General features: G+C 52.0%; 2 protein-coding genes across 4 annotated transcripts; one reads left to right on the top strand and one right to left on the bottom strand.

The window, feature by feature from the left end:
* Window positions 1–85: 85 nt before the first annotated feature.
* On the top strand, window positions 86–6,024 carry Pold2 (DNA polymerase delta 2, accessory subunit). Of its 2 annotated transcripts, none has more exons than XM_031339802.1 (11): window positions 86–156; window positions 1,271–1,547; window positions 3,043–3,164; window positions 3,338–3,461; window positions 3,805–3,919; window positions 4,012–4,210; window positions 4,470–4,550; window positions 4,691–4,848; window positions 5,051–5,178; window positions 5,434–5,535; window positions 5,786–6,024. In XM_031339802.1, the coding sequence occupies exons 2-11, from the start codon at window positions 1,328–1,330 to the stop codon at window positions 5,944–5,946; spliced, it is 1,410 nt and encodes a 469-aa protein (XP_031195662.1). In that variant the 5' UTR covers window positions 86–156; window positions 1,271–1,327; the 3' UTR covers window positions 5,947–6,024. The 2 variants fall into 2 exon arrangements, with proteins under 2 accessions (XP_031195662.1, XP_031195663.1); XM_031339803.1 differs by lacking the exon at window positions 86–156 and adding an exon at window positions 167–338.
* Window positions 6,025–6,115: 91 nt separating this feature from the next.
* On the bottom strand, window positions 6,116–16,396 carry Aebp1 (AE binding protein 1). 2 transcript variants are annotated; one of them, XM_031339800.1, is made up of 21 exons: window positions 15,852–16,396; window positions 13,998–14,336; window positions 13,379–13,450; window positions 13,187–13,258; window positions 12,970–13,080; window positions 12,822–12,890; window positions 11,709–11,786; window positions 11,227–11,307; window positions 11,088–11,144; window positions 10,429–10,538; window positions 10,225–10,364; window positions 9,813–9,897; window positions 9,575–9,719; window positions 9,384–9,469; window positions 9,020–9,143; window positions 8,572–8,768; window positions 8,297–8,476; window positions 7,749–8,100; window positions 7,526–7,665; window positions 7,328–7,427; window positions 6,116–6,942 (listed from the first exon to the last, which is right to left on the bottom strand). In XM_031339800.1, the coding sequence occupies exons 1-21, from the start codon at window positions 16,096–16,098 to the stop codon at window positions 6,338–6,340; spliced, it is 3,390 nt and encodes a 1,129-aa protein (XP_031195660.1). In that variant the 5' UTR covers window positions 16,099–16,396; the 3' UTR covers window positions 6,116–6,337. The 2 variants fall into 2 exon arrangements, with proteins under 2 accessions (XP_031195660.1, XP_031195661.1); XM_031339801.1 differs by having other exon boundaries at window positions 11,088–11,141; window positions 15,852–16,395.
* Window positions 16,397–26,671: the final 10,275 nt, after the last annotated feature.

The raw sequence follows: 26,671 nt of genomic DNA on the forward strand, positions 1-26,671 counted from the left end.
CGTGGCTCCGGCGTTTCCTCGGCCTCCAGAGGCAGGGCGCACGGGGATTGGCTGGATGAAGCGTGGAGATGGGCGGGGTGGAGCGGGAGGCGATTGGCGGGATGCGCCGATGGGCGGGACGGGCGCGCGGAGATTGGCGGGATGCGGCGCGGCGCGGTGAGTGTGCGACTGAGCGGGTCAACGTGGGTCCTGGGTCAGGCTGGGGGCTACCTGGACAGTAGGCCGGGGTCTTGAGGGTACTTCGGACTGCTACGTGGGCCGGAGCTGGGCGCGTCTGCTTCGGGGCAGGTCACCCGTCGCGCCCGGCTCGGAGCACCATGTGGGCCCCTGCTACCACCGTGCGTGTTTGGCTTACATTGAATTTATTCATGCGCCCATTTGGCAAATTCGTAGGGTCCACTCCCTAAGCCAGAGCTGCGCATTAAAGAGATCCGAGCCAGCTAGGGGAGTTTGAACTTTGTAATAGCTGTACCAAAAAAGTAAAATGAAAAAAAAGAAAAGAAAGCTGTGTTCAAAACTTCCATTACTCCATCCAGCCTGTTGCCATCTGAACGACGCATAAAGAATATGTTGAAATACTTTAGACTATATACTGAAATCTGCTGTGCATCCCCCAAGCACATCTTAGTTGGACATATTAGTAGGATGGCCATGCAATACATCCTTGAAGAAACCAAACCTCTGCCCTCCAGGAGTTTAGGATGCAGTTGGAGGAGGCAAAGTAATGCTTGAGAAGATAAATGATACAGACAATTGAAGTAGCATATGTAGTTAACTAGATATGGGAAGGTGAATGTTAAGGAAAGACTTGAAGGGGAAGAGCCAGTAAGCCTTGGGGAAGGGAGAGGAACCAGCAGGAGGCTTCTACTTGGAGTCCCTGTCATGGAAGGAGAAACAGGTAGGAGGGAAGCTGTTCTTACAGGCCCAGAGCTGATCTTACAGGTGGTGGTAAGAACCTGGGGTTTTATTTACTGAAAAGCAACCTTTGGAGAGTTTTGAGCAAAACAGGGATAGCTCTATGCTTTATTTTTATCACTAATTATATTGTGGCAGGCTTCTTTAGTGATGCCTGGCAGCATTCCCAGAGATAGCGAAGTTACCAGGGAGCTGGACAGAGGCAGATCAATAATTCCATTTGAGGGTATGCTGAGTTTGAGACCCTGTTGCCTGGGTAGAAATCCGGGGAGGAGGAGGTGATGAACAAGGTTTGGAGCGAGCTACCGCTTTGGGTGTAGGTAGGAGTTGCAGGAATGCCTTTGTGTCTCTGCAGGGATAACTCCTTGGCCTGGACACAGCTGCTTGGACCAAACTAGCCTGGAGTGCCACCATGTTTTCAGAGCAGGCAGCACAGAGGGCCCACACTCTGCTCTCCCCGCCGTCCGCCAGCAATGCCACCTTTGCCCGGGTGCCTGTGGCAACTTACACCAACTCCTCACAGCCCTTCCGACTGGGAGAGCGCAGCTTTAACCGACAGTACGCCCATATTTATGCCACCCGCCTCATCCAGATGAGACCCTTCCTGGTGAGCCGGGCGAAGCAGCACTGGGGTAAGCTTGGGGTCTGCTGCTCCCAGCAGCCCAGCACCTAGAACTAGGACCTTATCTAACCTGGACTACTTTCCAGTTACCATGGAAACAGCCTCTTCAGGTCTCTGCTTCTTAAAGGCGAGGATGAAATTAACCTGTGGAGTTAAAGTTGGGTTTGGCCCAGAGGCTGGTCAGAGGTAAGGGCAGAGTTCTGGCAGTGATGGCTACTGTTTCATCCATGGAAGAAATGGTTTTCCAATCCTCACTATCTTCAGTGTGAATTGGTCATTGTTGTGCTCACTCGAGCTAGAGGGCTCCTCAGAGTGGCAGGCTGGGCACCTTGGTCTTTGAGGGATGGGCCACATCTAAACCATAGCAGAGCCACCGGGGGTAGGGGAGATGCGGAATCTGTTGTTTAGGTTGGCATGTGATGCTTCTGTGTGGTGTTAGCCCCCATTTCCTTCTATGGATGGAGCTCTGGGTGGAGCCCTGAGGCCCTGAGGAGTGTTCCTCCTGGCTCTTCCAGGACATGAGTGTGGTTCTGGCCCAGCCTCCACTCTGCCTCCTCAGCAGTTTGTCCTAGAATTGGGTCTGTGCCGATGAATCCCTGGAACTCTCTGGAACTTGCTTTCCTTCCTCCTGCCCAGCGTGGCTTTCCATGTCTTTCCTGCTGGGCGCGTGGAGAGTTCACACACGTTCTGGTTTTCTTCCTGGGGACTTTAATGAACAAGGCTGCTGACTCCACAGGGAATAGAGTGGGCCAGGGTGAAGGGGACCCAAAGGTGAAGGATCGGGCAGAGCAAGGACTGGAACATGAGAATCCAAAGTCTTAGCTAGGTCTTTAATCCAAGGACTGGGGAGGAAGAGGCAGGTGGGTCCCTGTGAGTTTAAGGCCGGCCTGGCCTATGTCAGAGTTATGTCATAAGACTCTGTCTGGACAAAACAAAAGACTGCAGAGTCTTAAGGACATGGTAGTTGTCAGCACAGAGCACATGACAGACATGTAGGTAGCTGAAGTTCCTGAGCTTGTTCCTTGCCTTCACGTGGCCGTGCCTCTGACCTTCCCTTCCTCTTTGGATGTCTGGTGTCAAGGGCCCATTCTGCCTAGAGCCCCTTTATCCTCTGTGTGTGTCTTCAGGGCAGGGTTTCTTTTCTTTTATTTTTTTTAAGGTTTATTTATTTTATGTATATGAGAATATTGTAGCTGTACAGATGGTTGTGGTTGTTGGGAATTGGATTTAGGACCTCTGCTCACTCCAGTCAACCCTGCTCACTCTGGTCAACCTACTTGCTCCAGCCCAAAGATTTATTTATTATTATACATAAGTACACTGTAGCTGTCTTCAGATGCACCAGAAGAAGACGTCAGATCTCATTAAGGGTGGTTATGAGCCACCATGTGGTTGCTGGGGTTTGAACTCAGGACCTTCAGAAGAGCAGTCAGTGCTGTTACCCGCTGAGCCATCTCGCCAGCCCCAGGGTAGGGTTTCATAGCACACTCTGTACCCTCATCCAGGCAGCCGAGTTGAAATGAAGAAGTTGTGTGAGCTGCAGCCCGGGGAGCAGTGCTGTGTGGTGGGCACGCTGTTCAAAGCCATGCCCCTCCAACCCTCCATCCTGCGGGAGATCAGTGAGGAGGTGAGTCCTACAACCCCTGATGTGCCAACCTTGTCCAGTGGATTGAGGCTGGGCCTCTGATTGTCGGGGATGAGAAAGCCAATCCAGGCAGGCAGGGATTGTAGTGCAATCCCTTCATAACACAGAAGCCATGGTGACATGGGCTCTAAGACTGCCTTCCATCTGTTTCCCAGCATAACCTGATCCCCCAGCCTCCTCGGAGCAAATATATCCATCCGGATGACGAACTGGTCTTAGAAGATGAATTGCAGCGTATCAAGCTGAAAGGCACCATTGATGTGTCAAAGCTGGTCACAGGTGGGAGCCCAGGGGGTGTGGTGGGGATCCTGAGATGAGGGTGACTCTGGGAGGCAACAGTGCATTTAGAGAAGCCCATAGGAGCATCTTAGGGGGTGGTCTGTGCGTTAAAGGCTGGAACACCAGAGTCTTTGGAAGTAGGCGTGCGTTCACATGGTCGGAGGCTGCTTGTCCGCAGATGATCATCTGGGAGATCAATCTTCCTGTCTCCACCCAAAAGCAGTGAGCTTGAGAAGTAGGCATCAGTCCTCAGAGAGGATTCCCTGGAGTGGCTGAATGGGGTGGCTAGGCAGTAGAGGAGCCTCAAAGCCTCCTGTGGGGCTCTGACCTCATCTTTCCCTAGGAACGGTTTTGGCCGTGCTTGGCTCTGTGAAAGACGACGGTAGGTTTCAGGTTGAGGACCACTGCTTTGCTGACCTGGCTCCACAGAAGCCTGTACCCCCACTTGACACAGACAGGTGAGGAGCCCCACTCGGGTACCCCAGGGCCTGTGTCGGGAGGACTTACCTCCTCCCTCCAGCAGCCCACAAGACCTCACCATCCTCTACAGATTTGTGCTACTGGTATCCGGACTGGGCCTGGGCGGCGGTGGCGGGGAGAGCCTCCTGGGCACCCAACTGCTGGTGGACGTGGTGACGGGACAGCTTGGGGACGAAGGAGAACAGTGCAGCGCTGCCCACGTCTCTCGAGTCATCCTTGCAGGCAACCTCCTCAGTCATAACACCCAGAGCAGAGATTCCATCAACAAGGTACGGAGTCCAACCGCTCAGCCCTGGCCTGGAAACGTGACTGGCCAGGCCTGATGCTCCAGGGCTGTCCTCATAAGGCCCTACTCCCTGAAGGTATGGGAGCCAGGGTGGACTTCAGGGCCCGTTGACCACTGCCTATCTGCCCTGTCTACCTACTGCTAGCCTTTGCCTTTCTCAGTCAAGGTCCCTGGTGGGCTCTGGGCGTCCCCCTAGTCAGCCTCACTGAGGACCTGACCATATCCTGGGCCTCTTCTCCCAGGCCAAATACCTCACCAAGAAAACCCAGGCAGCCAGCGTGGAAGCAGTCAAAATGCTGGACGAGATCCTTCTGCAGCTGAGCGTAAGCAGCCTGAGGGCTGGCTGGGCGGTGGAAGTCCAGAGGGGGAAGCTGCTGTTGGACGGGGAAGGGGAGGTAGGGTGGCGGGAGTAACAGGTGGGCTTCTTGAGGCCTATGAGCTCCCCCTGCCTTGTGCCCTCTAGGCCTCGGTACCTGTGGATGTGATGCCAGGCGAATTCGATCCAACCAACTATACGCTGCCGCAGCAGCCCCTGCATCCCTGCATGTTCCCACTGGCCACTGCCTACTCCACACTCCAGCTGGTCACCAACCCATACCAAGCCACCATTGATGGAGTAAGGTAGAGATGGCGTGAGACCTGGGGACAAAGTAAGTCTGGGAGGGGCAGTGCTGCAAGAGGCATCCAATCTACCTTGCAAGGTTGGTTTGGGCACTCCCACAAGGCCACCAGGTCTTTGAGATAGTCTTTGTGGGTGGGGTGGTAGAGATAGCTCCCCACCCTGATCCCCCAGGCCACAATCAGCAGATCCTCTGCCTTGCAGGTTCCTGGGGACATCTGGACAGAACGTGAGTGATATCTTCCGGTATAGCAGCATGGAAAACCATTTAGAGATCCTCGAGTGGACCCTGCGGGTCCGTCACATCAGCCCCACAGCTCCAGACACCCTAGGTATCTGCCCAGTTACACTTGTGGGACCAGGGGGCTGGGATGGTTTCCCACCACAGCCTTGTATTCAGAAAAGCTGTTTTGGCAACTACTTTGGAATGTTCATTCTGTCCATGGCCAAAGCCTGTACCATACAGACTAGGAGCACACAGCCCCTACTGCCACAGAGCACTTTTGTTACAATTGGGGTGCTGTTGGCATTCAGTGAGAAGGGAGGAACTCCTTAGTGGGACAGCTCAACAGCAAGCCTTTCTGCAGGGTGCTACCCCTTCTACAAAACTGACCCGTTCATCTTTCCGGAATGCCCTCATGTCTACTTCTGTGGCAACACCCCCAGCTTCGGTTCCAAAATCATCCGAGGTAAGTTTTATCTTTTGGGGGCTCCAGGCCTGGGTTGTGAGGAACATTTTTCCTCACCTGGTTACAAAGGTCCCTACAGGATTCGACAGTCTGTGCAGTGGCTATTGTGTATGACATGGTGTAGCTGACTGGAGAGGGTCTCAGATGGCTCTGAGCACATGGTCCAACCATGGCTGTTCTTTCTGGGGACTTCCCTATAAGACGAGGCCTACCCAGAATCTAAGGTGGACCCTATGTGATTGTTTTGCAGGTCCTGAGGACCAGGTGGTGCTGTTGGTGGCTGTTCCTGACTTTAGTTCCACACAGACGGCCTGTCTGGTGAACCTACGCAGCCTGGCCTGCCAGCCTATCAGCTTTGCAGGCTTTGGGGCGGAGCAAGATGACCTGGAAGACCTGGGGCTGGGTCCCTAGTGAGAGGCAGCGGGGTCAGGATATCACCCTTGCAATGCAAGCCCTGTAAATAAAACATGAGTTTTTTACAGGTCTGAACCTTGAGCACCTGGGCATGTGTGGGATGGGACAGACAGGGATAGCACCCAGCAAGCCTGCCTCTTGTCCAGCCAGTTAGAACAGGGGAAGGTGATGTCATGAGCTTGTTTTATTGGTGTGACACTGGCTTCCCTGCCTGCCCCTCCCCAAAGGCTGGCAGGTAAGAACTGGGGCTTCTGCATAGACTCAGACTTCGGAGTCCCGGTGGCCTTGATGTCCCACCCAGGGGCATATGATGACTTTGTGTCTGCCAGCACAGGCTTGGGAAACGCTGCCTTAGTTTGAATTGGGCCAGGGCATTGGAATCCCAGTCTTAGAAGTCCCCAAAGTTCACTGTGTAGGTTTCCACTGTTGTGAATGGATATGTGAGGCCTGTGTCCATCTCTTCCTCTTCCTCCTCTTCTTCCTCCTCTATCTCCTCCACCTCCAGGTCAGTCCCATACTCTGTCTCAAACTCTGTCACTACTTCTGTATAGGTCTCAGTCTCTGATTCCTCCCAGCCTGCCATGGTAGTGGGTAGAACTTCCCAGGGCCTCGAGGTAATGGCTGGTGTAGGGGAAGGGGGAGGCGTAAGGGCAGGAGTGGGGCTTGTGGCAGGGCCTGCGGTAGAATTGAGACGACGCAGCCGCATCTGTTCCCTCATCCGGAGCCGGTACTGTAGACGGCGCTGCTGCATGCGCCGCTGCTGGGGGGTCATGGGTCGTGAGGGGTCTATTCGGAGAATGGGACGGTTCCCGTTCATAGCCAAGATCTCCCGAATGCGCTTCCAGTTGGATCGAGCCAGAATGAAGTTGCACTGGGTGGCCCCAATATCGTAGTCCACGTTGCAGATCTTGGCACTTGAGGTATAGCCCTCTGCGTGAGCTGTCACACGGTACTCACCCGGGTTCAGAATGCGCCAGTAGTCACCCCCACTTGCTGTATAGGGAGAGTGGGCCTGATTGTCCCAGGATCTCGCACCCCTGCCCTCTCAGATTCCCCAGGCCCAGTCCTCAGATATCTCTCTACACCCTGTCCTCCCAAGTCCTGGGTCTTAGGCAGGGTCCAGAAAGCCAGACACTGGCTGCCTTGCTATTTGGGGAGACTCGCTACTGCTTTGAGAGGACGAGGTGAGCCCCACCGGGGAAGGGAAGCCAAGCTGTACACTCAAGAACCAGGTGTCATGACACAAGCTCTAATCGAGCAATACTCAAAGGCTATGAAGTTAAGGCTAGCCTGGGCTATACAGCAAAGCAAGTTCTGAGCCAGCCAGTACATGGTGGGACTGTTAAAAAAAAAGAAAGAAAAAGGGCATGCGAAGTACCTGTCTTCACACCATGGTTGATGCCACTCACAGAGATGGTAGCATTGGCAATGGGAATGCCTTGCTCGTCTGTCACCACACCCTTAATACCACGGTGCACCTTCAAAAGGGAGATGTAGTGGGAGCCCACACAGAGATTCAACGCCTATGCCCCTCCCAAGCTTCACCCCGCCTTCTATGCAGCCCAGGTTATCCCACCTGCTCCATGAAGGTAAGCAGCGCCTCTTTGTTGTTCTCCCATTCTCGGGGCAGCTCACTCTCGTGGGGGAACTTGTCACAGCCCAGGTACATGGAGAGCTCCAGGCAGTTAGTGTGCAGGTAGCTGAAGTCATTGAAAGCTGGACAGACAAAACAGATCTGTGGTCAGCCTCTCCCGTCCCTTCCACGCACCTTTCCCAAGCTCTTCCCTGGGCTGACTTACTCCCAGAGCGAGGATTCCACTTGGCCCCGTTGACAATGCCCATGCCGCTAGTGTAGTCCTGGGCCTGGCACCCTCCCCGGTAGGGCTCCGTCATGGTGAGATGGGCAGAGGCAAACGAGATGGCCAGCCAGCGGAAAATCGCGTGATCTGGAGTCTCCTGGGCCTCAGATGCCTCGTCATCATCTTCTCCACGGGCAGCTGCCAGTGCCTCAGCCAACAGCTGCTCCTGGCTAGGTGTCCGGGCCATGTCATAGGGGTAAGACACAAGCCGCTCACCACCATTCAGATTTGCACCCAGCACAAAGGGGTTCTTCTCCATCCAGGAGATAATGGCCCGAACTTCTGTGGATACCTAGGGTCAGGTATAAGAAGCCATGTCCCCTGCCATCTGAGAGCACACTACTCCCACATCCTATCCATGGCCCTCTGAGTCTTCTTGCCCTCCAGGGTCTCTGTGCCAGCACTTCAGCTTCCTGTCAGCAATCCCCTCCCTCAACATCGTACCCTCAGGCTTGCCACGGCTCAGCAAGCCAGGATGCGCCTCTCACCGTGGCATCTGGGGACAGGTAGCGTTCAGGGATTGGCAAGTTATTGTTCGGGACCCTGTAGGGGACCCACTTCTTCTCCTCAGCTGCCCAGAGCACAGAGTTGAGATCTGGGAAGTCCTCAAAGATGTCAAAGCCCTCCTCAGTCCACAGCCCCAGCGCCCAGTTCCCAAACTCTGAGCCCTGCAAGAAAGCCTCCGGTCACTATGGGATGGGAAGTCGAGGAGCCCATGCCTCCGAGCTCTGCCCACCCCTCTCCAGCCCCAAGTTGAACGCACCATCTGTGCTGCCACCTCATAGCCATCAGGGTTCAGCGAGGGCACTAGGTGGATGCGGGTGTCCTGCACCAGGTTGCGTACTCTAGGGTTCCCATCGCGGTACTCCTGGCACAGGTACTGCATGAGCAGTAACAGGAGCTCTCGGCCTAGCACCTCATTGCCATGGATCCCAGCTGTGTAGCGGAACTCAGGCTCTCCTACAAAGACAGCCACAGCAGGCACTGAGCCTGGCAAGGCCCAGATGCACCCAAGAGGTCTGGGGCAACGGAGGCTTGTGGTGCTCAGCAAGGCAAGCCTGCTGGGGTCCCCTGGGGTCTCCAGGTCAGGCAGGAGACGGTGAGTGAGTGCGTGAGTGCGGCATATCCACTGTACAGGCCCAGCCGAAGCACAGCAGTGCAGGACCCTGGCGCTCTGGCCATTGGCAAAACCAAAGTCCTCTGGTGCTCACCCAGTTCATGCTCTCCAGGGTTGTCCGAGATTTCCATTGCGTAGATCTTGAGCCCTCGTGAACTCTTGCCCAGGCTGTATGTGCGGGTAATTGTAGGACACTCCTCATTGACAACCTTCATCAGCTGGCAGGGAGGAGATATGACATCACTGACGGGGATGCTCCTGCTCCCCTGATGGGTTCTACGGGAAGAGGCAGGTAACTCCAGCCCCTCTCAGATGCCCCCAGATTCCTCCCTAAAGCAAGGGGTGACCAAGATTCCTCACGGGGAGACTATGCCTTTAGAATAGTAAGGATAGGCTTAAGTCTAAGCTCTTCTGTACCCTAGCAGGTCCCATCCCAGCCTGTGGCTCAGCTTCCTAACCTGGCGCATGTCCTTGTAGTTGTGGTGTCGGAAGTCCAGGCTGTCAGTGGTTACCACCTCATTCTGTGCATAGTAGCTGTAGACAGCTGCAGAAGAGCAGGTATACAGGGCCTGGATCAGTTGCCCTTTAGTCCACACCCAAATCTCATGCAGGTACCCCCAAAATCACAGGCAGCCCCCTCTTCACTCACGGGTCACGGGGCAGCCTAGCACCTCCAGGCGCATGCACAGGCTACCGTTCCAGGTGAGTGGATAGATGCGGATGAAACGGGCCACGACTGGCTCTGGGAGCTCACTCAGCACAGGCGTGTCCTTATCCACATTCCCATGGAAGGTCTAGAGAGAAGCAGGCCTCTGTGTCCCAGCCTGCCTCTCCCAAGGGTCCTCCCTGGTCCAAACATGAGAGCTGAGCAGCTCTCTGGCACCTACCATTTCCTCATAGCCATTGGTGTACATCACCCAGGTCTGGCTGTCATTGCTGAAGCCCACGAAGAAGGTAGTCACAAAGTCGTCACTGTGGAGCAGACACAGTCAAGACAAAGGTGCTCTCACCCAAGGCTCTAACACCCCAAGACCTACTTCTGGGCTAGCAGAGCTATGGAGCATGACCTGGATCCCTGGAGCCAGATTCTGTAACTGTTTGGCTATGGGCAGTTGCCCATCTGTCTGCCCATCTAAACATGTGGACTGCATAACCATGACTGAGGGACGGAGACTTGGTTAGGCCCTCATTGATTTTTCTGGCCTCCCCAGTTTAGGTCAAGGGCTGTCGTGAATGCTCCACATGGGACTCAGAGCTGTGCTGGGCCCCTGCCCACTGCCCAGGAGCCCATCGACATACTGGATGCTGGAGTCTCGGCCCTGAGTGATGACGCCTGTGAAGCGAGTCGTCCTTCGGGTGTCCACCTCAATCCACTGGGTGTGTGACTCGTCCTCAGCACACCATGCCCCGTCATAGTAGTCATCTTCATTGGCACCAGCCTGTTAGAGAAGAGGCTGAGCATGGGCAGAGGAGCCCTGGCCCACTGCCAGTCCACTCACCCACCTGCATGTTGAGCCGGCCCCGCTGGGCTCCGAGACCATGGCGCAGCATGGAGGAGGCACGGATCTGGTTGTCCTCGATGCGGTGTGACTCCATCCCAATAGGCGGGCACTCTGCAGAAGCACACCGTGGGCTAGCGGCTCAGACTCAGCCTCCCCCCATTAATGTAGAGTGACAAGCCTCCAGCCCATAACACTTACATGTGGGTGCCAGTCGACTCAGTTCAGGCCAGGAGCCAATCTGCCCCAAGCCTGCTTCCCCTGCCATCTAAAGAATGAGCTGCTGAGGCTCAAGACTTATCATAAATCCCAGGTTCCCAGGGACTTCACCCAGATGAGACCATTTGCACAATGGCTTCCAAATGAAAACCTATAAAGGCAGCTGGAGACCTCCTTCCCTCCCCAAGGCCCTGCTGCCATCCTACTAGGACCCAGCTGCTGGTACCAAGAAGCTCTGTCTCCCCCAAACCCCTCAATCCCCACGAGAAGGTCAGCCTCAGGCCAGAGCATACATGAAGCTGAGTAAGGCTGTCTTCAGCTCATGAGGCTGTCCTGTATGCTGTATGCTGCAAGAGTGTGGTAGGATGGGCTTCTGGAGGGGGTCAAAGTTCCACCCATGTATGGTCCTGAGTGGGTCCTCACCCTCCAAGTGGCCCTACTCACTGATTTTCTCCACTGGAGCCCACTCCTCCTCCAGCTCCTCGCCCTTCCGGGGCCCTGCTAACAACAATGGGAAGAGCTAAAACCAAGGACCTACAGCATCAAAAAACCAAATGCTGCCCCATGGGTGTCCCCCATGCACCTTTCTGGTCCTTGTCTCTCTCCACAGCCCACTTGTCCTCTGTGTCCTCCTTGGGGCTACTGCCCTCCTTTTTGGGCTTTTCTGGGGCATGTGAGATTAAAAAAAAAAGAGGCCAGTTAGGTTGGCCCTGGGCCTGGAGTAGGGGAGGCCAGGCTGAACTAGGAATACATGGGGGAGGGGTGTCAGGCTGAGCCAGGGCATATGGAAGGATCAGGTTGAGCTAGGGGTAGATGGGGGTCAGGCTGACCTAAAAGCAAGCAGGAGGGGTCAGGCTGAGCCGGGGCTATGTGGTGGGATCCAGGCTAAGCTGGGGATACCTGTGGGTCAGGCTGACCTGAGAGCATGTGGAGAGGGGTCAGGCTGAGCCTGGAGCATGCAGATAAGGATCAGGCTGAGCAGGGGACAGGTTCAAGTTGAGCTGGGGCACATCTGGTAGGCACACTGGCCTCAGGAGATAGCCTGCTATGCTATCTCTGACTCACTCATCTCCTCCTTTTCCTCATCCACCTCTTGTCCAACATCAGGCTTCTGCGGTGGAGGATGGGGGAAGTAATAGTCCACTGTAGGAGAGAAAGCCTGGGTTAGCTGGCCCGAATCCTACGCTGGCTTGGGCTCCTGACCTCACAGGAGGCCATAAGGCAAGCATGGATAATAGAGGAGAGAGGTGAGGGGGATAGGGTCGAGACTGAGGTCATGAGCCTAGTACAGGCTCTGCCTATGGGGAGGAAGAATCAAAGATGGGCACCAGGACAAGACACTCATGTGCCTGGGTGGCAGCTACACCACTAGTGGCCAAGAGGGGTCACTCTTTGAGATCTGGACTGAGGCCAAGGGTCTGAGGCATTGATAGTAATGGCAGGGAAGTGGTAAGGACCTGTACAAGTCTAGAGCCCAGAAAGGAAGAGATTGGAAGGATCCACTGGGATCTGGGAAAGGAGTGAGCGGAGGTCAACAGTCAAGCCCCTTGGATTTAAGGTCATTTTCTTGTGCTTTAGCTCTGTGAGGCTACCCCAGGCTTGCTGTAGCAGGTAACTGGGCTCTGCTGGTGCCGTATTGCCCTGGCTACTGATTGTGTTTTTAGGCTGGCCTTTAGCCATCTGGGTTTTGCGGTTATTATAGGTTTAGGTGCCAATTTCTGAGTTTATCATTGTTGGATGGGAGTTTTTTAGATGTTTTTCCCTTGGTTTCTATTTCTTCTCTGTCTACTGGCCTGAGTAGCCCGGGGTTCTGGTTAGATTAGCTAGTCTTCAGGTCCAGTAGGATGTCTCCCCTGGGGTTTTTGTGGCCTGCATGACCTAGTACCAGTGTAGCCTGGGGTCCCTGGTGCTGGTGGGCCTCTGGGAAAGCAGGCCCAGTTATGAGCCAACCTCACTGGAGAAGGCAGATGGAGTAAGCTGGAAAGAAGGCTGCTAGAGCCCAGGGTATGGAGGGCCGGGCCCACATAGGGTAACAGGGCCATGAGACCTAGAGATAACCCTAGCGTCAAAGTCAGGAGCCAGGAATGTAGGCAGGGAAGGCCCAGTGTCCTGACTACACTCTCTACCCCTGATGTCCATCTGCCTGCATCTAAGGACTTCAAGATGCTACATACTCACAGTCATCGTAGTTGGGGATCATGTAGCTATCCCCATAGTCAGGGGGCAGCGGGGGCTTCAGAGGTGGATCTGTGGAGGTAGGGTAGGAGTGAGTCAGGACGTCTCTCCTGACCCCGATCCCCCACACACACACTGCTTCCCATCGTACCAACTTCCTTCCTTTCCTCTGGCTCTTCGGTCTTCTCCTCAGGGCGCTCTGGCCAGAGCCTCTTCCTGCCGGGTGTCGGCCTGGGCTGCTTCTGGCGACGGATGTACTCAACTAAGAGAGAGGCAGACTCTGAGCAGCCATGCTGGGTGGGCCTCAGGTTGAGTCCTCAGTGCCCAGGCCAGAGTCTAGTCCACGCCCAGGTAAAGTTCCTACTTACAGTCCTCATAATCTTCCCGCTCTATCTGGTCATTGTAGTCCAGTGTGGGCATCTCGGTCTCCTCCTCTGGCTCTGAGGGGAAGATAATAGTGGCCTAGTGACAACCCTGAAAGGTCCAGTCCAGGAAGCCTCTTAGTGTAGCAGGACTGAATAGCTAGTCGCCCTGAAATCAAGAGAATGACAGCTACTCACCCGGCTGGTGCTGCTTGGCCTCCACCTGAATCTCCTCTCCTTGACCCTGCCAGGTATTTGGGAAGGTTCTTCCTACAACACAGAAGTCCGAAGAGCGGATGAACAGGGCTGCCTACCCAGACCACCTGGAGAGCTTAAGACCACCATGCATCGGAGCCTTTGTGGATGCTACAGATACCCTCCCAAGACCACAGCTCACTCCAAGGAAGCAGAGGAAGCTCACTTCTACCCTACCTCCGCAGATCCACCTCTGAAGCCCCTGGTGCCCCCTAACTGTGGAAATAGCTACTTGATCCCCAACTACAATGACTGTGAATATCTAGTATCCCAAAGGCCACGGGATGTAGTATAGTCCTAGTATACCCTGAGGCTAGAGAGCTCTGCTGCTGTGTGTGGGAGCGCTTACCCTCAAGCTGATGCCACCAGAGGAAAGCAGGAGGGACCAGGCAACAGAGCTCTCACCCATAAGCTCCCAGACTTTGTCTCTGCCCAAGAGCAGCAATAACAGAACTCACTGAGAAAGCCACCAAATTAATGACAAGGCCTCAAAGTTCCCTTGTCTTAGAGTCTCAGGAATCTCTCTTCAAGAGATCAGAGTCCCATGGATCCTACTACAAACCTCTCTCCTGTGGTAGTTCCTTGGTGCTGGGGTTGGAGGGTGAGGGGAGTAACCGCTCCAGCGTTTCTAAGGGAGGCACAGTTGAGAACCTCTTTCCTGCCGAGGGCTTCTTAGTGGCCTTGGGTGGCTTCTCCTTAGGCTTCTTGGTGGCCTTGGGTGGCTTCTCTTTGGGCTTCTTGGTGGCCTTGGGTGGCTTCTCTTTGGGCTTCTTGGTGGCCTTGGGTGGCTTCTCCTTTGGTTTCTTGGTGGGCCTGGTGGAGTCCTCCAGGTGTTTTGTGGCCTTAGGGCCTTTGTCCTTCTTTCCTTTCTTCTCTTTGGCTTTGTTCTTTTCTGGAGGGACTGTCAAGGATGAAGATACAGAAGGAGATGATCAAAGCTCAATCTGTGTGCCAGTGTGGTGCCCCTGAACACCCATGAGTGCACTTGTCAGTCCCTGGTCTGGTATAGATCAGGGAACTGAGGTTAGCCACTTGCTCAAGTGATAGAATAAGACCCTTGTCCAGGCCTCCTGTCTGCACATGCAGAGTGATCAGCAGCAACTCTTGGCTGCTCTGAAGTACTGAGTTCAGGGCATGATATATAGGGAGACATCCCCGTCTCCCCAAACCTCTGTGGGGTCCTCATAATCCTTTTTTCACATGTCTGCCTAGTCCTGGAGCACAGTTCTGTGCCAGGCATGGAAGATACAGGGAAGAGCCTGAAAGAGCAAGGCTATCCAAGCAAATGGCCTTCCAAGAGCCTCCTTTCAGGGAGAAGAAAAGCTTCAAAGAGACACTCAGTCAGGCTGGGGGTGTCGTTCTGTACTAGAGCAGTCAGTCTCCCGGTATGTGTAAGGCCCTGGGTTTGGTTCCCTAGCACTGCCCCAAGGGAGGCAGGCAGGCAGGCACTCAGTAGGTCTTGAAGTCCCAAAAGGTTCTGGTTGAAACCCAGAATCAACAGGAGGCTCACATCAAGGACAGAGGGACAGGCAGGCAGGCAGGTAGGTAGTTCTTGGTACTGGCTCATCTCAGAGAAGTCTAGTAGCAGAGGCCACCCACCTAGCACCCTAGGAGCTGCAAATGCTGTGGAGAATTTAATGGCAGACAGGAAACACACAGGCAGTTGGCTGAAACACAGGGAACATTGCAAAACATGCAGCAGAAGCAGGGTCACTTGGCAATGTCCAGAACGTCTTGGTTGCTGGAGGCAAAACGTGCAGGGAGGTGAGCGGCAGGGGAGATCAGGACAGATCTACAGCAGTGGGGGCTGCAGGGGGTAGTGGCTGACCTCAGGAATGATGAATGGTGCCTTACAGTCTCCTGGGAGAAAGATCACAAGATCCTTTGCCACTCCCCAGAGGGCCATGAAAAACAGCTAAGATTTACTGACAATGATTACATAAGAGGCTCGGGGGTTACATGCCTCCAGGATGCTATCACCTCACTTAGTTCTGACCAGCTCAGAGCGCCCACTTTCACCTGGAAGTCCTCCTCACTCCCCTCCCCTGGCTGTGTGTTCCTGTGGGAGAAGAGGAGGCAGGCAGATGCCTAGGCTTGAAGCTTGCTACTAACAGATTAGGGCCAGTTCGAACGACAGGGGGTTGAACCACAATTCCCCTCCTGCCCAAACCTACATTTTCTTGAGACCTGGGGATGAACTACTTGGGCGACCATATCCTCGGAACCGCAAAAGTCCAGCGCCACCCTATGCTGTACATACACCTCCAGGTCTCCAAACTCCAGGACAGAACTGCTGCCTGGCACTGTGTTGCCTTGAAGAGACATTCTCACTTGGCAGCATGGGAAGTGGTTAGACCCTCCAGAGCCCCTGTAAGCTCACTTGAGGCCATGGCCACCCATGTCACCAGGTTCTCACCTTCTGCATCTGCCCGCGGCTTGCCCCCTGCCTTGGATTTGCGGGGACGCTGGGTGGGTTGGGGAAGCGGCTGAGCTTCCACGTCGTCTTCCCGGGGCGGGGACTGGGTCTCCAGCTCTGAAAGAAAGCCTTCGAGGAACTCCTCGATCTCGTCGTCTGTCAGCACCGTCTGTGGGCTCCCCTCGGGGCACAGCGCCAGCAGTGTCAGGAAGCCGCAGAGTAGGGATGCTGTGCGCACCGGAGCCATGGCTCTGGGCACGCGCGGGAGCCCGGTGGGCTTGAGCCGGGACTTGGGTGGCAGGGGCGGCGCCCCGCGTGGGGGCGGGAAAGGGCTCGAGGAACCCTGAGGAGCAACGTGGACGTCGAGGGTATCTAGAAAGGGGTGGGAGAGGGAGATTCAAGGAGGACAAGGGGCTCCGGGAGAGGTTCTGGCGGGCCCAGCTCCGGCGGCAACTGGGCGCTCCTGCCCCGCGTGGCTAGCTCTCACGCGGACCGCCCTCCAGAGCGCTTGCGACGGCCTGGCCGGGGCGGGGGCTTCGGGTTTCCGGAGGGAGAGGAGGAGGAGCCGGCCTTGGACCGGGGGCTGCGGGGGAGGGAGGCGGAGCAGCACGGAGCCCCGACTAATAGCAGCGTCAGCGCCCAGTTTAGAGGGTCTGGGTGTAGGGCGCCTCGCGGGAAGGAAGGCCTGGGAGAAAAGAATGCAGAGTTATGGGGAAGGAAATGTACGGAGTCTAAGGAGACCTGTGCTCTACCCGCTGTGCCTTCTGCTCCAAGCCCCGGTGCTTGCTAAGAGAGGGAGGGAGTAGGGCCTAGAGGTACTAGAGATCACCTCCTTCCCACTCTCTGGAGGTTAGTTCTTCAAAATGTCACCTGCTGTGAGCTGGCGCAGGTGTCACCTTCGTCCAGTTATCACCAACATCCCAGGTCTTTGGAGCCAATTTTTCCGAGGGAGGCTGTGAAAAGCTGTTCTCAGCAAGTTGATTTCGTGGAGTTAGGAGCCCCGCTTCAGAACTCAGGTCTCTGGTCCCAATGGGGAGTAATAGCTATTTCTCACCTCCCTCTAAGCAGAATCGGTTAAAACAACAAAGTGTTTACAATAGCTTCAGCTACCACACAGGCCCAGAGGGTACACAGAGACTCAGAGCATCCTGGGATACACCAGTCGAAGTGCCAAGGTGTCTGCCACTAGCTTCTAGAAGACAAATGTTGGCTGATTCTAATGGTCATCGCAGCTAAGTCCAGGAAGGTCAGAGCATTTACCACTGAAGGACTAAGGATGTGAACGTGGGCTTGTAGCCATAGGTCCGGGTCAGTGGCACACAGCTTTCAACCAAGGTGGAGAGGCACTCTGATAGGGGTCCCCGGATGATTGACATGAAAGAGTCTACATCTCAGCTGGAAGAGAAAACAGAAAAAGCAGGTCAAGAAACATCAACACCCTCAATCTCTGACCCCCACCCTCCCCGGCCAGCATGAGCTGGTAGAAACACAGGGAGATTTTCAGGGGCTGGGCTCTATACCCCACTGCTCTCAGGGAGTGGGTTAGCCCCCTCCCAGCAGTCTCCTTTCTGGCTCTCTTTGAGGAAGCAGGAATCCTATGCCAAGAACTGTTCTGGGTTTGGGGTTTTTTTTTTTGCCGGGGGGAGGTCCTAACCCATCTCAGCCCTCCTATCCATCTGACTCAGAAAGGGACCTCCATGTCCACAACTTACTGGATGCATATTAAATGGACCACGTTGTGCTGTGCTTAGCACAATGCTCAGCCCTTGCATCCCACAGGCCGTTTGGTCCTCATCCACTTTGCTCTCCCTCCCCCATCCCAGGACAATCCTCTCACAGCTAGGCCTCCCACAAGAGGCTTCAGCCTGGTTGTAGAGCAAGAGTGAAGCAAGTCTCGCCCACCGTCATCCTTTGAATCATTGTGCTCAAAATCAGTTCTGGGAATTGGTTTCTGTGCCCCCAGTCTGGTCCAGTGTATCATGTTGGGTACACCACAGGATACATGAGGGGACATGAATGTCACTTCCCTAGGCATGGGTCATACTTGGACTGAATTTGGGCTGGACAGTCTCTGCCAGGGAAAACAGAAGCCATTTCAAAAATGGAAAACAAAAAACCCAAGGTCTAGAGAGCCTTTTCCTGAGCTTCAGTGAGTCACTGACAGGAATGTGAGCCGAGGAGCCTGTGAGGAACTGGGCCCAGGAGGACTGAGGAGTTGAGGCCTCCACACTGAAAGTCCAGAAAGGGGGGTAGGGAACATAATGCTAGGCTGGTGTTCCTCCCTGAGGGAGCCCATCCTCAGGAAGTCTTTTTGACGTAGGCCCCACAGAAGCCAGAGCCTGTGAAGAGAGCCCTCCACTCTGCTGAAGAGCGTAATGTTTAAGTCAAATGTCCAGAGGGTACTGCCAAGGCCAACTGAGGAAATGAGAGGCTGGCGGCTTCCGTGACCAGGAGCACTCGGAGGGCCTTGTCCATGTACAAGGGTTCTCCTGAGGTCCTGCTAGTCAGTTCCGTAAATCCTCTCCCTCCCAACTCCAGTTGTCCATGTGAATGCATTAGGGTCTTCCCAAGGGACCACACAACAGTCCTTCCATTTTTTTTTTTTTTCTGTGCTGCAGAGGTAGAAGCAGAGGTCCTGGGAGAACAGAGGCTGTTGGAAGCCGGGAGGCCCCAGCCTCTGGTCCTTCAGTGTATTTGTGTAGTTTGCACCTCTGAGGGCTTGGAAGAAGCATCTTCCATGAGTGCTACCACCGGAGGGAAGCTCCAGGAGAGGAACCAGGAGAGAGAGGCTAAGGTTGGGTCAAAGGCAAAGAGAACTGATGTTCTGCGGTATCACATGGAAACAGACACAAGGTTCTCTTTTCCTTTAAAGTAGCTCCCCTTGGGAGGAAGTGTACCCACTCCCTTCTTAGGAGAGGCCAGTCTTGGGATCAGGTCCTGGGGTGGAGAGAAGAGATACTGAAAACAGGATTTAAAAAATCAACATTTTTAATTAAATTGAATCTGATAGGTCAGGTCTGGTGGTACATACCTGTCATCCTGGCATTCAGGAAGTCAAGGCAGGAAGACGGGCCATTTTGAGGCCAGCCTTGATTCTGTAGTGAGAGCCTGCTTCAAAAATACGTAAGAGCTGGAGAGATAGCTCAATGCTTAAGAGCCCCTTCCTACTTCTGCAGGAGACCTAAGTTCTGTTCCCATCACCCACGTGGTGGCTCACAACCACTCGGTTCTGGGGGGGGTCTGATGCCCTCTTCTGGCCTCTCTAGGTACTGCATGCACATGGTGCACAGATGTACTTGTAGGCACACACTCCTACACAAACAATTAAAAATAAATCAAAGAAATGAACTGGACAGTGATGGCACATGCCTTTAATCCTAGTGCTTGGAACTCAGAGACAGATGGGTCTTTGGGCCAGGCTGGTGGTCTACAGAGCTCCTGGACAGCCAAGACTACACAGAGAAACTCTGTCTCCAAAACCTAAAATGCCGGGTGGTGGTGGCTCATGCCTTTAATCCTAGCACTTGGGAGGCAGAGGTAGGCGGATTTCTGAGTTCGAGGCCACCCTGGTCTACAGAGTGAGTTCCAGGACAGCCAGGGCTACACTGAGAAACCCTGTCTCAAAACAAACAAACAACAACAACAACAAAAAAAGCCTAACTAAATAAATAAACAAATAAATAAATCTGAGCTTAATCAGTCAATGCTGGCTGCTAATGGGAGGGAACCAGGAAGGGCTGGAGATGAATGCTATTTCCTATTTCCTTATATGTTAAGGATATTTCCTATTTCCTCATACATTAAGGAAGGTCCTACTTAGTTCTCCTGTACTTCAATGGGAAGGAGTGGTTTGACTCTAAGAGGAGGGGTCTGCTCCTTTGGACCAGACAAGAAGGCTCTGGTCAGCATATTTCATTGTTGACATGCCTGATAGGCTTTGATCACAAGGGTCAGAGCCACACCTGCTTGCTGGTGACTCTGCCATCTCTCCTATATTCAGATCTCAGTTCTGCCTTATCTAGTGGTGACCACAAGCTTCCTCATGCATTCACCATATGGTGGTTTGAATAGGAATGGCCCCTATAGAATCATGTGTTTGATTGCTTGGTTACCAGGGAGTTGGACTATTAGGAGGTGTGGCTTATTGGAGTAGGTGTGGCCTTGTTAGAGGAAGTGTGTCACTGGGGGTGTGCTAGCTCCTTGCCAGCAGGTCTAAGTGAGAGGAGAGAGGTCCTGGTCCTGCCGGGGTCTCTCCGGGACTGAATGTGATGGCCCAAAAGAAACACACCGAACCAGGAGTCTTGTTGAAGCAGGAACTCAACTTTATGACATCAGCCTCTTGATTATATAAGTTCGGAACATAGGGAGGGGGACTTTTGGTGAATAAGATGATATAGAAGGCAGGGAAGGGTGACTGACAGGACAAATGGCAAAGCTCTACATCAGCAACAGGGGAGCAGAGGCAGAGCCAAAGAGGTCTTGCTGAGTCACCCCAATATGGCGGATGTGACTGAGACAGGTCTCAAAACTCGAGCCAGGCTTAAGCTCTCCCACCAGGCTGCAGAAACTCAAGCCAGGCTTGGGTTTGTCCTCAAGGCCCAAACCAGGGCCAAAATGGGGCCCAACTTCCCCCCTTTTGTTTTTGTAATGAGCAGGTTACATGGCTCCTGTCTTAGGTTGTCTCCTACATGGGGATCTTTCTGGATACTATGTGTCACTCTGGCTCAAAAAGGGGGGTGCTCTATGACCTATCTTAGGTTGTCTCAGCACATCTGAGATCTTACCGGTTGCTGGTCAGGTGGAGAGCTGAGGAGGAGTGATCATAGGCAGAGGGATATGTAGACAAGTCATTGGTAATGGACCTCAAGTTGGTGAAGCCAGACAACCTCTAGTCTCTGATGGATAAATTGAGTGAGCTTATTGAGCACACATGGCCTGACAGTCAAGATAAAGAGAAGAAGGAAGGGACCAAGGAGGGGGAGGAAATAGGGTTATTAATAGGCCATGAAATCCAGTCCACAACAGGTTGTCTTGGAACTCTCTTCACCTCCTTTCTAGGTCTTCCTGAAGCTTTTTTATCTTGTTTTGGATGATCCTGGATCAATTAACATAGAAGCAGCTATGAGGATCTCTCGTGCTACTTGAGGGGGTCACTGAGTCCTCCCTCAGTCAAGATGGGGAGCAGCATTCATGTCAGCAGCAGGGTCATTTTCCTGATCATCTTGGCCTCCTGAGGGAGCATAGCGGGGTTTCTCAGGGCAGGTGGACTCCCTGGAAATGTCATTGTCAGCCTCCTCTTGTTGAGGCATAGACTTTATGTCTCTGGCCAGTATCCAAATTGGTCTTTTTTCACTTTGGGGAAATATGCAGCTGAATCCCCTCCAGCTGTCAGGAGCAGGTCTGGTCCTCTCCAGGCTCCCGTCGGTGGGTCCCTCCATCACGCTATAGGAGATGGAGCAATGTCTTTGAAGTGGGGAAAACAGAGGATTTTCTTTGAAAAATTTAAAATATTAAGTGAATAATGCCCTTTTTAACTGATCATGTGGGAGTAAAGACTCCCCCTTTTGTTTTTGTAACTGAAATTTTAAAGCTTGATTTTGTCTTTTGATAATTGCCTGTCCTCTCGGGCACTAAGGGATGCCCATAGTGTGGGAGATCTTCCACGTTTGGAGAAACTCTGAAAAAGGTTTTCTTGTAAACCAAGGGTCATTATCTGTTTTAATTTGATCTGGAAGTCCGAGAATGGTTAATAGCATGTTTAGATTTTTCTCTAGTGTGGGCCAACACCCAACACGCATGGGAGAAGGTATTAACAGTCACAAATATATATTTTAGCTTCCCAAATGGGGAATGGTGAGTAACACCGAGTTGCCAGAGATTATTAGGGCAGAGTCCCTGGGGATTACTCCCCACGAGCTAGAGGGAAGGTACCTGTAAGAGTGGCTGACAAGACCTACAGGTATGGATGAACTTTTTAGGGTCTCTTATTGGGACCTGGGGGTATTTTGTCTTAGGCCCCTCCGGTTGACATGAGTTAATGAGTGGAACTGAGATGCCTGGGCAACAGTATGGCCTTGTAAGCCGGAGGGAAGCTGATCTGTCAGATGGTTTCCAGAGGATAGAAACCATGGGAGGTCTTGATGACCTGGAAGGTGTTGGAGAGAAATAGGATGTTTCCTTTGTTTTAGTAGGGTACGAGCCTGAATCATCAAGGGGAGTGATGGGGTTAGAATCAAGCCTAATGTGAGCTGCTACCAAATTAAGCAGTAAGTTTACTACATAAAGGCTGTCAGAAAACAAATTAAAGGATTCAGAAATTGGGCTGGAGAGATGGCTCAGCCGTTAAAGGCTAGGCTCACAACCAAAAATATAAGAGTTTGGTTCCCAGCACCCACGGCTGTCTCTCCAGTCACAAACAACAACAATAACAACAAAAACAAAAACAAACAAAAAAAGGATTCAGAAATCATATCTCACACCATAACCACTACAAACAATTCTTTAAATTGGGCAGAGCACTCAATTTCTTGGATGTCTGACTTTATAGGCGATGGAACTTTATCTGATGAGAAAGGGGGGCCACTTATATGGTCCAAAGTGGCAATCAATTTCGCTTGGAAAGCCCTCTAGGGCCAGAGCCACCTGGCTATTGTTTCTCTGTAACCAAAGGAAACCTGTGTTTTTAAATGGGGTAATGAGGCCAGAAGGCTCTGTTCCAAAGAGCCTAATGGAAAGATATCTCCCCTTAACATTGCAATCAGCCAGCTGGTTAGCCATAGAATAAACTCCAGGGGCCCCTCTTACTGAAAGGTGGATCCAATGGACAGGTTTGTCCTCTTGACCAAGTAGATCAGTGCACAACGTTTCTCTGGGGAAAATATATAAAATAAGGGGTTGGGATCATATTGTTTAAGGGTGGCTGAATCAATGACCTGTTGAATCTTATTCAAAAGCTGGATATGGTTCGACGTCAGCACTATAGGGGTGGAGAGGTCATTTCCCTTAAGGAGGTCAAATAATGGTGTTAGATCTTCTGTGGCAATGGAGATCCAAGACCACATCCAATTAATTTCTCCTGAAAACTTTTGTAACTGTGGGAAGGTATGGGAATCTTGAATTTGAAGTTGAGGCTTAACGGGGACACAGCATCCAAGGGTAACATGGAGCCCAGGATCTTAAACGGCAGCACCTTTTGAACCTTTTTAGGGGCAACCTGAAAATTATTATATTTAAGAATGGAGAGACTCTTATCAGTAAGCTCCTGGAGGCCCGAAAAGCTAGGGGCACCCAAAATAATATCATCCATATACATGTAAAATAAAATATTAGAATCATCTAAAAAGGATGAAAAAATATTAAGTTTATAATATTGACACATGGGGGGGAGGCTATTGGCCATGCCTTGGGGTAGAACCATCCACTCAAACTTAGAATCAGGCCCGCCAAAATGAACTGAAGGAATAAAGAGGATAAACTCTCACTATCTCCAGGGTGTAGGGGACTGGAGAAGAAACAGTCTTTACTGTCAATGATGGTCAAATGATAGGTGTTAGGGATCATGGGAATCCCCTCTGGAGGGGGGTCCCAAAAAGAATCATTCTTTCTGGGCAGTGGTGGCATATGCCTTTAATCCCAGCACTTGGGAGGCAGAGGCAGGTGGATTTCTGAGTTTGAGGCCAGCCTGGTCTACAGAGTGAGTTCCAGGAGTTATACAGAGAAACCCTGTCTTGAAAAACAAAACAAAACAAAAAAAATTATTCTCTCATTAATTTTTCTCAAGTCATGTAACAACCTCCAGGACCCGTTAGCTTTCTTAATCACAAAAACAGGGGAATTCCAAGGACTGGTAGAAGCCCTCAAATGTCCCAATTTTAATTGCTCCTAAATCTACTGGTCAATACCACCATGCACATTTGAAAGAAGCTTTTTAAATCAAACGTCCAAGAAATCTGGCTTTTGTCATTAGGCCTCTGGGACCTCAGACATTGTCCGTTCTGGAATCTAGGTCTTCTGAGGAACCAAAGGGAAAAGACAGACTTTTCCTTCCCCTGGTGGATGTCCCTAGAGATAGCTCCTCCTCTGCAGCTCCACTACCCGGACTTCACCAGTGAGGTCAGCTACTCAAGCCCACAAGGTGAAGTGGTTCCCTGAGCTGTGTGAACCTGGCTCTTCCAGGCAGCAGCGGCTAGCCATCCCAACTGGCAGAACAATCCTCTCAACTTGAAACCACAACTTGAAAAACCACATGTGATTTTCCATGGTCCAGGCTCCCTGGACCTGGCTGCTGAGCGAGCAGAGTTAGCGCTGAATTCCTTCCACTCACCGCAGGGCAGACAGTGGGCCCAGCTGTGGGGAGACTCTCTGGAATGGGGGGGTCACCCCATAGAGGCAGGGCAGGCATCCAGCACTGATGAGTAATTCTGAAGCCTGCTGCTCTGGGAAGAGGACATGTGACAGTTTAGTGTAACAATCGGCCCAGTGTGAAGCCAGAGAGGAGGAAGACTCTTCAAAATGGGGTCCACTGACAAAATGAACATTTGCTGCCCTCCACACACCTTCATCAAAATTAACTTCAGATGTCAATATTTCTTCCCCTGCATAGAAATCTTGGTTGCATATCAAGCTTTGGCCCTGTGTACAGTGAAAAGTCACTGAGGATGAAATTTCAAAGGAATCAGAACACTGGAAAAGAATCTGCATCTCTTAGGCCAGGTCAGAAAGTGGACATCCATAGCCTCCTGTGGTTCTGGAAACCAGCCGTGGCCTCAGACCAACCTGCTGTGCAGTCCTACTTTGTAACATTGTACTCTTTGTTTGTCTGGGACAGGGTGTTGCTATGTAATCCAGGCCAGCCTAGAACTCAGAATCCTCCTGCCTCAGCCTCCTGAGTGCAGAGATTACAGATGAGTCAATGACTTCATCTGTGGGTCTCAGTTTCTCTCTTCTGTGAAATGGGCAAAATGACACTATTAAATCTCTAAGTCATAGTTCCAGGTGTCATGTAGACATTTGGATACTTGTCTACATGTATCCAATACATTTTTTGTTTTTTAAAAGACTTGCTAGGTGTGTGTCACACATCTTTTGGTTCCTGGAAAGACCCAATGTCCAGAAGGGACAGTGTCTGAGGTCCTAGAGCCTAGATGGCAAAAACCAGTTTCTTGGACCTCCATTCAAAAACATTTCTCCCCAAGTGCACATGGTGGCATTGACCAGCAGCACTCAGGAGGCAGGGGGATCTCTGAGTTCAAGACCAGCCTGGTCTTGTTCCAGGACAGCCAGGGCTACACAGAGAAACCCTGTCTCTAAATGTTTGTTTGTTTGTTTTTGTGTGTATGAGTATTTTGCCTGTATGTATGTCTGTGCACGCCCCAGTAAATGCTTTGTTAAAGGGAAGCTGCATTTTTAAAGTTAATTTGATTCTACTTTCCTTTCAGTTGTCTAGCTTATTGAGAAAGCATTTATCCAGCATGCAAAAGGACCTGGGTTCTAGACCTACCACCAGAAAAGCAACCTCTCCGCCAAGACCCAAAGAATAAAAGTTAGATCAAAGGGGAGAGAGAGAGAAAGAGAGAGAGAGAGAGAGAGAGAGAGAGAGGGAGAGAGAGAGAGAGTGCATAGGTTCAGTTACCTGCACCCATAAGGTGGCTCACAGCTGGATGTACCTACAGTCCCAGGTGATACAGAGCCCCTCTTCTGACCTCCATGAGCATCAGGCATGCATTTAATACATGCAGGCAAAGCATCCATATTAAAACAAACACACAAACAAACAAACAAAAAACCCAACAAGAGTGAGCTAAGAGATATAAACAGACAATTCACAAAAGAAATGTAGGTGGCCAATAGACATGCAAATGTTTAGCCTTACCGAAGGTTATAAATATTCAAACTGGGACTGGAGAGATAGTTCATCCGAGAAGAGCACTGACTGCTCTTCCAGAGGACCTGAGTTCAATTCCTAGCAACCACATGGTGACTCACAACTATCTGTAATGTGATCTGATGCCCTCTTCTGGCACGGAGATGTACATGCAGATAGAACACTCATATACATAAAATAAATCTTTTTTAAAAAATGATTTCACACCAAGGTAACTGGAGAAATGGCTCTATGGTTAAGAGGACCAGCAGCTGTTCCAGAGGACCTGGGTTCTATTTCCAAGCCCTACATGGCAACTCACAGTTGCCTTTAACTCAAGTCTCAGGGATACCTTCCTCTGGCTTCCAAGAGAGACCAGGTACACATGTGGTTTACAGGCATACAAGAAAGCTGAAAAAACATATAATACACATAAAAATAAAATGTCTTGGGGGATAGAGAGATGGTTCAGTGGTTAAGAGCACTGGCTGCTCTTCCAGAGGACCCAGGTTCAATTCCCACACCCACATAGCAGCTCACAACTGTCTGTAACTCCAGTTCTAGGGGATCAGACACCCTCATACAAACAGGCACATAGGCAAGGCATCAATGCAAGCCGGGCGGTGGTGGTGCACGTCTTTAATCCCAGCACCTGGGAGGCAGAGGCAGGTGGATTTCTGAGTTCAAGGCCAGCCTGGTCTACAGAGTTCAAGGACAGCCAGGGCTATACAGAAAAACCCTGTCTCGAAAAACAAAAACAATAACAACAACAGAAAAACTAAACAAAAAAAACCCCAAAATTAAAAATAATAATAAAAAACCCAAATACCAAGTATCAAGTACCAATGTACCAAGTAGTTTTTGTTCTCTGTCTCTCTTTTCCACTCCTCTCACTCTATTGTGCCCTACACCCTACCTTTCTCTCCCCCTCCCTCCCTCTCCCTCTTCTCTCTCTCTC

The sequence above is a fragment of the Mastomys coucha genome, unplaced genomic scaffold (genome assembly GCF_008632895.1).
Source record: "Mastomys coucha isolate ucsf_1 unplaced genomic scaffold, UCSF_Mcou_1 pScaffold22, whole genome shotgun sequence".
Lineage (NCBI taxonomy): Eukaryota > Metazoa > Chordata > Mammalia > Rodentia > Muridae > Mastomys > Mastomys coucha.